General features: G+C 37.1%; 1 protein-coding gene across 1 annotated transcript; it reads left to right on the forward strand.

Annotated features, from left to right (window-relative positions):
• The first annotated feature begins 1,835 nt into the window (after positions 1–1,835).
• On the forward strand, positions 1,836–8,363 carry LOC308388267 (rho GTPase-activating protein 19-like). Its single transcript, XM_080868866.1, has 11 exons — positions 1,836–1,937; positions 2,252–2,499; positions 3,024–3,104; positions 3,593–3,802; positions 3,908–4,134; positions 4,275–4,361; positions 5,479–5,544; positions 5,918–6,106; positions 6,197–6,283; positions 6,455–6,541; positions 7,099–8,363. The coding sequence occupies exons 1-11, from the start codon at positions 1,885–1,887 to the stop codon at positions 7,102–7,104; spliced, it is 1,341 nt and encodes a 446-aa protein (XP_080724992.1). The 5' UTR covers positions 1,836–1,884; the 3' UTR covers positions 7,105–8,363.
• The last annotated feature ends 3,573 nt before the right edge of the window (positions 8,364–11,936 follow it).

Here is an 11,936-nt window from a genome sequence, read left to right on the forward strand (position 1 = left end):
GTTTGTGTTGCCAAGACAACCAAACACCAGGAGACCTGACTTGACTGAAACCTCACCGATCAGCATTCTATAAATATAGACTCACTGAAGTATAACCTGTGGATGTATTGTGTTCCTGGACAAAGCATGATGTTGATTTATATGACATTTTAGTGCACAAGGCTTCCGTTTAGTCATGATACACTTTTTTATTGGAAATTGGCTGCTTTTTCACTCATTTTCAGTTTAGCCCTTGTACCTGACCATTTTTAGAGGAATTTTTTCTTTGTTTGTTAAACCACTTAGCATAAAAACACACAATTACTTTTCAGTCTTTTATTCATTTTTGCATACACACTCTTATACACATGTATTAGAAGAACAAAATGCCACAGATAATGGGCAAAAAATCAGAGAAAGGGTAAGGTATAGAAATTAGTTTTCAGTAGTCTTTTTAATTAAGCTAAATTAATAGGATGAAGGAGGCTGTTCCAGAGTTTAGGTGCCAAAACCTCAACGTCTGGTGTTAAAATAACTGGATACCCTGATCAGATGATTGGAGAGACCGGCTGAAGTTATAAGGTCTCATTGGCTCTACTATATACGCAGGAGCCTGTACACCTAAGGGTTTCAATAATAATAAATTTACTGATCAAATAGTTAAGAAGTGTCCAAAACTATGCTCTAATAGGATTTTTTTTTTAAAGTTTCTATTTATGCTTTTACAAAATTTGCAAAACGATGTCCAAATAAATACAGTGTACTTGTCCTTCAATGCCAAACCTGTAACCTACATACTTTGAGTTGGTGTATGTATTTTAGATGTATCAAAATTTTATACTATTTTTCAGATTTAGTAACTGTATAGTCTTTGATCCACGTTAACCTTACAAACATCTGGTAACTCTAACAACAGATGCATAGAAACATAACATCAAATCGCCTCTGTCAGTGCAGTGGCTGTGGCTACAGTGTAGCTTGCCATCACCAGTGTGTGAATGTGTGTGTGAATGGGTGGATGACTGGATGTGTAAAGCGCTTTGGGGTCCTAAGGGACTAGTAAAAAAGTGCTATACAAATACAGGCCATTTACCATTTACCAAATGAACATCAGAAGGGGGAAAGCCACATATACCCAGATGATTAAGGGGCACTTCTTTACAGCTCAAGGCACACTTGCAAAAGGCATTAGGTGCATCACAGACTAAAACACTAAACGTGAACACTTCCCCAGCAACCCATCTCTGTCTGAGGATCTTGATTCCATAGCACTCTAACCCTGACAATAATCCTGGATAGGCACTGACAGATTGTGAACATAAACTGTCAGAGGTGTTGACTGACATCCTGAATACTTCTCTCTCTCACAGGCATCAGTACAGACCTGGCTTAAGACTGCCACTATTATTCAAAAAGTTGACAGTGACAGCCCTGAATAACTACTGACCTCGCACTGACTGTCATGAAGTGTCCCACGTAAAGAACTCCACTGATGTCACTGTGGACCTCTACCAGTATGATGCCATCTCATCACTGGTTCATACAGCCCTGAAACACCTGGAAAATAAGGAGTTTTATTTATATGTGCTTTTACTGGATTTCACTGCCTTTGACACAACCCACAGACTGCAGTGCAAAAACTCTCAACACTAGGTGTGAGTTCCTCCCTCTGCAAACAGGTTCTGGATTTATTAGCCAACAGGACACAATTCAAAAATGTATATTTTCAGGAACAGAAAATGATAACTGTTTCCTAATCATGATGTTGCAGTCTATTGTATCATAGCTTGCTGTTTTGTTTTGTTTTTTTGGAGAAAAAAAAACGCAACGGACGTGACGTGTCTATATCTCGGCCAATCACAAGTCAATGGGCGGGACTAAATATGAACCAGCGGAGGATTCAAAATGAAGATGGCGGCTGAAAATGGTTCCCCAAACAATCACAAACTCGAAAGAAAGTAAGGACTTTTTGATTAATTTGACAAAGATGAACACGTTACAGTGCTGCTGAGTAAACTATGCCTCCATCAGAGGATTAGTACTAACAAAACAAAACTCTGTTTTTACTACTTTGCACTGGGACTTGTGTTTTTTCCCTGTTAGCAATAGCCAGTGGAGCTAAGTTAACCTAGCAACAGTTTATACTAACATAAGCTAATGTTAATTCGATAATTCACGCAGTCTTACTTTTAAGGCTTTATTCTCGGGCCAGCTCGAAGTTTTATCATTTCAAGTGGACATTAATCTATGGCGTATGTGTTTCCTTTAACAGGGAGACAAAATGCAATGTGTTTATCAGTCAGGAAAAGCCGAACCAGCCTGTCATCTTTAACCCGGACTTCTTCGTGGAGCGGCTGAGACATGAACATCCGCAGGCTTTCACGGAGCTGGTACTTAGCAACATCACTCGAATGATAGATCTGCCTGGGGACGAGTTTGCCCAGCTTACTGGAGACTCGGAGCCTAGAGTCCCCTCATCCAGCGGCTTTCTACGCTCCTTTAACTTCCTGAAACGGAAAGGTTAGGCCATAAGAGTCTTCGTTATGCACACATGTTAACCGCCTTTGAAACGGTATTTTGAATAAATATGATTTATGTAATGCTTATATTCTTTTGTTATTGATTTCCTGAGGGAGAAAGCAGAGTTGTGTGGAGTTTCTCAGTCATGTAATTTTATTTCTAAGGCTGAAATAATTTAGTAGTTAAGCAATCAGTACATAATTTACCATAAGCAAATATGATAAGATTGCTTGTTCCTGCTTATGGGGAGTTTAGGGGGGCATGAAAAAGAAGGCAGCATCTAACCCTCACAAATGAAAAGCAAGAGTAATCCAGTGTTTATTTTGGTTAAGCAAATCATCTCTCATCTAATTATTCATCAGGTGATGAACAATAAGGACTGAAGACTAAAGCGCTTTAGATTTTCATCAAGTCATCTTGTAGTTATAATTTGCCTCTCACATCTTTCTATTTTGACTAGAATAGGTCCATTTGTACACAAAAAGCCTACAATCAGCCTTGATGTGTCATTTGATTTCTTGCAGACAAAGGAGTCGTTTTTGGTGCACCATTAACTGAAGAAGGAATCGCACAGATCTATCAGCTCATCGAGTACCTGAATAAAAGTGAGTATTGATTCACCTGCTCATATAACGTGACATTAAATGAACCGTATCATCCAGAGTGTTTTGTGATATTGCCCCTTTGCCTATGTCACCTCCAGAGGCAAAGAAATTCTTAACAATATTATTTTTTGAAACACGATTAAAATAACTGGATTATACTAAATCGTATATGTCAAGCATCACACTTTTTACTTGCTCTGTAACTTAGTTTAAGCATTGAATTGCCATGAGGTCATGGTTTATTTCTAGAAAGCAATGATGTCATTCACTGAAAGTGGACACTGGATGAAAATGTTTGAATCAATAATTTATCTGAAAGCACTTTGCTCTTGCTGACTCCCTCCTTCCATTTACTTCTCTCCATCACTCACCTTACTGCTGTGTCTTTGGCTCTCTGTGTCTCCTTCACTGTGTGTCTGCCTACCTAAACACCCTCCACCCTCCCCCTTTCTGGCTGTCTCTCTCCATCTTTCTCTCCCACCCCTCAGACCTTCATGTGGAGGGGCTGTTTCGTGTGCCAGGCCACAGCTTAAGGCAGGCAGCCCTGAGGGAGATGCTGAACACTGGGGCAGAGATAGATCTAGAGACAGGCGATTTCCACCCCAATGATGCCGCAACATTGCTCAAGGCCTACTTGGGAGAGCTTCCAGAGCCTCTGTTGACACACAGACACTATCATGCTCATCTGAAGATTGGAGGTGCTGGTTGGCTCGTGCACAGATCTTTGTCATTCAGATTAATGCACGGTCAGGAAAAATATTGCTTACCTGTGCTTTGTAATATTTTTCGTCACTTGTTTTTAGAGTTGACTCGCTTTGATGATCAAGGGGATAAGACAAATGTGCCAGATAAGGAACGCCAGATCGAGGCGTTTCAGCTCCTGTTTATGCTTCTCCCATCTGCCAACCGGAGCTTGTTGAAGCTGCTGTTTGATTTACTGCACAGCACAGCTCGCAATCAGCACTCCAACAAGATGTCTGCTATCAATTTAGCCAAGATGTTTGCTCCACACATCATCTGGCCCAAAAATGTAAAGACCTTAGGTTCATTTTGTTCTGTCTTCCGAAACACTGTTTGCAGTCAAATGAACCATGACAAATAATAATAATAATAATACTACTAGCTTTTTGTGTTTCTTTGTGACCTCTTCTTCTTCTTTTAATTTTGCAGGTAATGGCAAGTGATCTTCAGGGAGACATAGAAAAACTCAATAATGGCATAGCATTCCTTATTAGACACTCACAAAAACTGTTCAAGGTAAGCTCCCCAGGCATTGATCACTTATTGCATCAGTGTTGTTTAACTTATGAAAAAATAAACAAAATGCTTTTTTTTTTTTTTTTTTTGCTTTTTTTGACAATAGAAAAATCAAAATGTAACATTTCCTTTTAAAACAAAACCCAGGCAGGTCTTATCAATTAAACGTTATTGGGTGTCATATAAACAGGCACCTAGATGGTATCTCACAACCATATGCCATGTATTATAACAATATGTCTTCTCTTTACTTAATGAAAGTTTCATAATAAGGGCCTTTGTCGCCAGGGTTACAAGTACAAACAAACGTGATAGAGAGCAAGAACACAGAAATTATATATATATAAAAGGAAAATTATAATCATTTAAATGTCCTGCAATCAGCCGCCATAAGGCTCTTTACCTGCACACATTGTATTTGACAAATTCCTGTCAATATAAAGTTTTGAGTTCAAGCAGGTTTAGAGGAAGAAAGAAGTAGGCGGCTGATGGCGCCCTTTTAACTCAGTGTCTGAAGTGTAGGATTTTAAAGGTATTTGGACAGAGAATCATCATCAAACTTAATATTTCTGAAATTTCCAGGCCATCTTAAATCTCACCTGCTGCGATGTGTCTCAGATTGGAATTAAGATCAGGTTTTTTAATTAGTCTATTGAGAATATTTCATTTATGGGTATTTTTTTTTATTACAGCTGGGACTTTTTTGGTCTTTAACTAATATGTTCACCTATAGCGTACATACTTGACTAACATTAAGTTTTTTCCCCATCAAACAAATGGTTTTCCTGTGTTTTTCCATGTTACTGATGCATTTGTTGCTTTCTAGTTTTGTGTGCAGATTTTTTTCCCCTTTGGATTTGCCCAAGTTTTGATTTTATATGCTGTTAATTATTTTATGTCTAACAAATACTTTATTCAATACTAATTTGATTAAACTACTGAAATGAAACCACAGGCCACTTTAATCAGATCCCTTTATGTAGTATGAATTATTTATTTCAGTTTCAAAGTAGAACATAGTTAGCCTTAACGCACTGTGCTTTATGTCTGAATAACTTCCACATTAGTATATTTAGTTGTTTCCAGAGGCTTTAATGTTCGTCTGTTTTCATTGAAGGCGCCTGCGTATATCAAAGAATATGCCCGCTTGTACTTCACAGGATCAAAAGCTCTTCAGTCAAATGTAAGTATTTTTGTTTTCTATTTCTAACAGAGTTTGTCTTAGTAGGGAAAAAAGGGAGCGTTAGTACTGCATTGCACTTAGCAAATTACCAAATCCAGTCACTTCAGTGTTTGGTTCATTTTAGACACTTGGATGTCTAACTCCAGAACCTGGAAAGGCTGGTGTCTTCAAGGCGTTTAATAGAATAATTTTCAAACGAGCCGGAAATAAAACTTAAATACTGGTTCAGTAGTCAGATTTTAAAGCTGTTTGTAAACTCTCACTTAGAGCAACAAGTAAATCTTTGCAGTTATCTCTCAAAAACTGTTTGATTGGTTTTGTTCTATGAAAACAGATTTTTGAATGTTATTTGGTTTGTTTTGACATTTTTTAGGATGACTTGACTCTCTGTTCTGGGGCCAAAGAGGGCCCTATGACTGCAGTGACAGTGGCCTCCCCTTCTCCCTCCATAACAACAGTCACATCTGATACTCAGAATTACACTGAATCAGCCCTCAGAGAGCTTTACCAGCAAGTCAGCAGCATGCCAGAGTCTGCCAAAAAGAAAAAACTCATCAGACAGGTACTCAGTGTGATGCTGCTGTGATAAGAAAGACATGCATACAAGGTGCTTGGAGAACCAACACGTAAGGTGGTGTATTTTTCTGTGTAGATCGAGAAACAGACACCCTCAGCAGAGTCTCGGGCACCATTCAGCAGGAGGCACTGGCGTTCACGCTCTTGGGGTGGAATAATAAAGGTTTGTTGATAGTATTTGTGTGTCTGCATTACCCATCATGTGATTTCTTGCCAACCTCTTATAGACACAAAGCTTTTCATATATATTTGCCTGTGATCCTATTAATCAGTGTTTTGATTATTCCAAAATCTGTTGATCTTGTGTAATAGTTTTTTCTTATTTTTCTAACAGAAGAAAGTGTTTGGAAGCCAAATGTTAGCTGAGAAAGAAAATGGCAGACCACAGACTCATCTACCCAGCTGCTCTGCTGATGGACAGGTAAAAGAAGGAACCAGCTGTGCACAAACAAACACAAGTATATTTTAAAATAAGTCTGAGAAGGAGAACCTGCACCTTATTTAACATAAGTTTTGCTGCTGTAAAATATTAGCTAACTGGTGCTGCAGAGTGAAAAAAGTCTTTAGCACTTTTTTTCTTCTGCCTCCAACTGAGTGACTGCTGCTTTGGATACTAGTGATCAGACAGGAAATAAACTCGGTGCAGGTGATAATCTTTAAAAAACTGCCCCTAATAAACCCCTCATTGTAGTGATTACAATGTAGAGGGAAACAGCTAAGAAGTAATTCTTTTATTTTAACCATGACCAACTAAAATGTCACACTGAAATTATTGGCCACAGTTTGCTTTTAAAACTGTCATCGGCTACAGCTGGAGAGCAGTTTTCCTCATTACTGTGTTGAACTTTTCTGGCATTTCAGCCATCAGTCTGCGGTTCACCACAGGCGGTGCTTAGATTGTTAATGATGCCTGTGCTCAGCTGAAAGGACTGAACATTACCTAATCGTCTCTCTCTTTCTCCCTCTTTCCTCCACCAGGATTAATCGTGTGTGAAAGGATGTGCGCCTCTCAACTTGGGAACCATCAGTCTGACTTTTGTGTAAAAGTAATTAAATGATCATCTCGAGTTCTCTGTAAACGGAAGGTGTATTATAAGGTTTTCTTTACAAACCATGTTTAGATTATCTTTTTTTGTCTCCATTTTTTGTCACAAAGTTTTAGACTTTGAGTTAAAGAATCTCGACCTTTTTTATCGAGCTCTCTCTTTTTTTCTCAGTTCAGCAGAAGTAATTGGAGTGAGAGCGCTGATATGTTCTTTTTTTTCTCACTTCACCTCTTTTCAAGAGTTTCGTCTTACTTTCTTGTTCAGTGATGATGCTCCTTATTATGCAGTGTAATTGCATTGGTGAAATTTGCATCCTTAGCTTTGTGATTGAGTGAAACCTGTCGGATTTTAATTTGAAAAGCATTAATGTATTTATTTTTCACTGGACTTCTGGATGATTTCCATCAGGATCTCATTAGTATAGGGCATTGGATGGAAAATGTGATATACAGAGTTTCTATTTAAATGTTAAAATTGCTTGTAAGTTGTAGGATAATTAGATTTGGTCACTGAAAACCAAAGTTATTTAAATCCAAAGTGTGCCTTAAAATGAACATATCTGAAAGTTTTACGAAGATTATCCTTCCCCAGTAGCTTATTTTATGTGTCGATAAAATAAGAAGGATGCTTAGTGAAAGGTCAATGGAGCTTGTGTACTTTATGTCAATATTTGTTTGTTTCACTTTAGCACAAATCCTTTCTTGACACTATGATCCCGTAAGCTACTGCTTCTTTAAACTGTACCTTGGTTTTCTGTGGTTGGTCTTAGATCTTACATCCGGTTTGAATTCTTATGCAGCACCATATATGGTTTTATAGCTTTATATTATTTTTTTGTTTGTTTTTTACCTTTGACGATACTGCAAGATTTTTTTTTAATTCGTTTTTATTGTCCATATTATATTTATCGTTATTCAGTTTTAGTTTAAGTGAGTGGTTGAATGCAGATGAAGATGGATCGTTTACTTGCCCTCTGCTGTAACTGGTAATCCAGGTGTTTTTCTGGGAGAGTTTTGGCTACAACCACTTTTAACCCCACTTTCTTGCCTTACTCCATGAGTGAAACTCACTTTTCACTGCTGTTACAATTTAACTATAATGTGACCATGTAAACTGGTGAATCTGGTGCTACTGTGAAGCTATGCAACTCAATGTAATTAAAAGACATCAAGCTGCACTCCATAGTTGGCTCTTTTTTCTTTTCTTTTTTTTGAAAAGGCCAAACTTGAGTCACTGAGCATACAGACATAATTGTGACCATGCTTTCGAATGATTATTATTCTATTAATCATCACAATTTAAGTACTTCTGCCTGAACCTCTGCATTGCTTTTATGTATTCATTTTTATTTTTTTCCTGCCACAAGGTGGCGCCCTTTAGTTGTAAATAATCAGTGAAGTACAGACTCATGGGTAGAGGTTATCCACTTTTGAGTCACTAGTGTATAAAGGTTGCTGCAGCTGTCTCTGTAGTGTAAGCTCTCAGGATTTATTAAAATAAAATGACATGCCCACCATATACTCATATATAAGTAGCTACTTGAAAGGTTTCCCTGTACTTGAAACTCGTGCTTCTCTAACAGGACATATCAAAACATCCTACGTCCTGAAAGTTGTCAATAAAGTACATATGAGTTGTTTTAAATGTACCAAATAACCTGAAAACCTGCATTAAAAAGTTTAGGCCAGTAATCAATAATGAATTTAAATAGAAGAAGACAACTTGCGAATGCAGTTATGGGGTGAAAGTTTGAGTAGCAAGAAAATGTTTTTTCCATAACAGCGTGAATGCCTGTTTGTCATTGTGGTGTCAATGTATGGTTGGTATTGTAAGTATATGCCTTAAACATGTATGGGAATGTTCCCCAAATCATTCATTCATATATATATATATATATATATATATATATATATATATAATAAAACAGACAATGTCCCCAAAAGGAAGTGTATTGTTTTACAGCTAAAACTCCACAGGGGTTTTATTTAGCAATGAGCTTGATGACTGTAAAATGACTCACTGGTACTGTAATCAACTTCACATTATATCAAAATATATATGTTTGTGGGTTTGTGAGTGGATGGGATTTTGCTTTGAATGTATGCATTAAAATGCCTTTTAGAGGGGGCTAATTCTGTCCATATTCTAAACTCACTAACCGATCATTTGCGTTAAAAGGAAAACACAATTAAAAGATATATGGTTTTTTTATGCCTTTCCGAGGCACAGCTGTGTTAGAGAGAAATACAAATGACTGGTCGGAAGCACACTGTGGAATTTTGGGTTTCTTTGTATTTTCTTTTCAAGCATATGTTGGTTTCTTTTTAGTTAACTACATAAGTAGTTTTGGGTGAAAGATGTATGAAAATAGCATAAACATGCATAAATGTGGGAACCCCTGTTTAAGGTTTCTATAAATGTAAATTATTAAAGTGAGTGAACGATGAACTAATCACAAAAGCCTGTCTGCTAAGATGAAGATATTGTGGTATTGTTTTACACAATTATAGAAAAAAAAGAGTTGGGCAACGCAAAATTATTATTCCATCCAAAAGGATTGAACTGTCAGACCAGATGTTGTTCACAGGCATTGAAAAGAAGGTGGTGCAGTTTCCAAAACACTCCTCAATCTTCCTCCTAGTCCCACTAAGCATAAGCTCTTTTAAACACACCTAAAATGCTGAAGAAGAGAAGATGCAAAAATACCTGTTTGCTTTTTGTTGTTGTTGTTGTTGTTGTTGTTTTTAAATCTGTAATGTCAAGAAATGGCAATTAACAGAAATAATGAAGGCAAGCTGAGATGTAAAAGACAAAACTTTGTATGAGAGCTATGCAGGATTGAACACATCACTGTTTTGTGTTTGGGCTGGAGCCAGTGTCACCAGAGTGGATTCTGTTAATTAGCAGCAAATTCTAGCATAGTGTCTGTTAAGGAAAAAAAACAAAGCTGAAGCTGCAAAGAAGAGGATTTATTCAGCAACAGGATAATGATCCTAAACACACCTCGAAATCCACTCTAACCAAGACTCTAACTCTTGGAACTCTTGGCTTGGCTCCATGAAGCATTTGCAAGTTGTCAAAGAGGATATTGACCACACATGATACCAAGCTTTTTGACCTCTGGCTTTTAAAACTGCAAAGATGGGAATAAAACATGTTTATCTTGCTTAAATGAATCAATTATTTACATTTTTCTTTATCCTTTTATACCTTTTGGACTTCCTTTCCTTGGTTTGCTCTTCACAGTAACACAGAATTTAATCATGGGTGCCTAAGCATATGTAATGCTTCCACATTAATTGGTTTTCCTCATTGTAGTCAGTTCTTGGTAACATCTTCTGTTTTGCAAACTCTCCTCTGCCAGACTATTGTAAATGCTGCTATGTCGTCCTATGCCTTTGTAAACAGCAGAATTATTCCTTTTGCATATTTGTGTGCATTCCTCTCAAAGCTCTGTGAGAGCGGAGGGATGTTACCACCACCCCCTATTACCACTAAACACCACTGTCTCCTCTTTAATTAACCATTCATTGAAGGAAGCTCTATACTGCACTGACATTTTTACTGGGACAGATGGAGCTTTTACTGATTTGTTTCGAGTAAGTGCGAACACCTGCATGTGCACATTCATATGTGCATGTTCCGAACTGGACAAGCATCAAAGCAGACAGATGCACACAAACTCAAATATATCTTATTGCATCATCTGTGACTCTTTATTGTCTTTGTTATGTCTGTGTGATTTACTGATATTAATGTTAGGAGGGATCTGCTCATCCCAGCAAATCTCTCTGTAAAGTTAAAGCACTCAAGCTGAGCAGAGCCACGGCTGAGGTGTCTGATACGCACTATAGTAAAGATTTCAGTATTTTTATATTTTGAAAAGTGTGAAGTGTTAATAATGCATAGCAATGATAGTTCTTGACTAATCCTTAAAAAAAAAAAAAACAAGTTGCAAAACCAGAAACGTGAATACAGACACCAACTCAATCACTTCTTGAGGCAATCTTGGTGCTTAAAGGCATCTTGTCTTTGTCTTCATTTATTTGAAGTAAAGCACTGCCCATCTCTTGGGAGAACAGCTGACATGCGGTAATAGTGGCCTAAGTATTAATTAATGGTGCTTAATGGTTTATGAAGAGTCTTTAATTAAGTAGATGATCAGTATGCAAAATCAGAGACATGCACAGTGAGGAAGTCTGATCCATGGGAGTTATTCCTTTTCTTTCTTCATAAAGTTTCACATTTCATTTTAAGTTGTCACCTTTATTCTTAATGCTTTTTTGTAATATAAATGAACCCAGCAATTATGGCCTGAAGTCATTAAGATCAGAGCTCCATTTTCTATCAAAATCTAGAATAGTGATTTGCAATTCCATGAAGTCGAAATGCATTTGGAGAGTTTCCTGAGAGCTACAATTACACTGTCAACTTCAGTCAGTCTCTGATAAATGTACACACAGTTTTAACTAAGTAAAAAAAGATTTATTATTAATTCCTGCAAAGGAAATGATTTCCTACATACAGTGGTGTGAAAAAATGTTTGACCTCTTCTTGATTTTCTAGTTTTTTGGATATTTGTCAGACTTACATGTTTCAGATCATCAAACAAATTTTAATATTAGATAAAGATAACCTGAGGAAATGCAAAATGTAGCTTTTAAATGATTTTATTGATTAGGGGAGAAAGGTTATCCAAACCTACTTGGTCCTGTGTGAAAAAGTAATTACATATATAGTTAAATCGGGAATTAAATGTGATTTCATTGA

This window comes from Rhamphochromis sp. 'chilingali', assembly GCF_963969265.1.
Source record: "Rhamphochromis sp. 'chilingali' genome assembly, chromosome: 20".
Classification (NCBI taxonomy): domain Eukaryota; kingdom Metazoa; phylum Chordata; class Actinopteri; order Cichliformes; family Cichlidae; genus Rhamphochromis; species Rhamphochromis sp. 'chilingali'.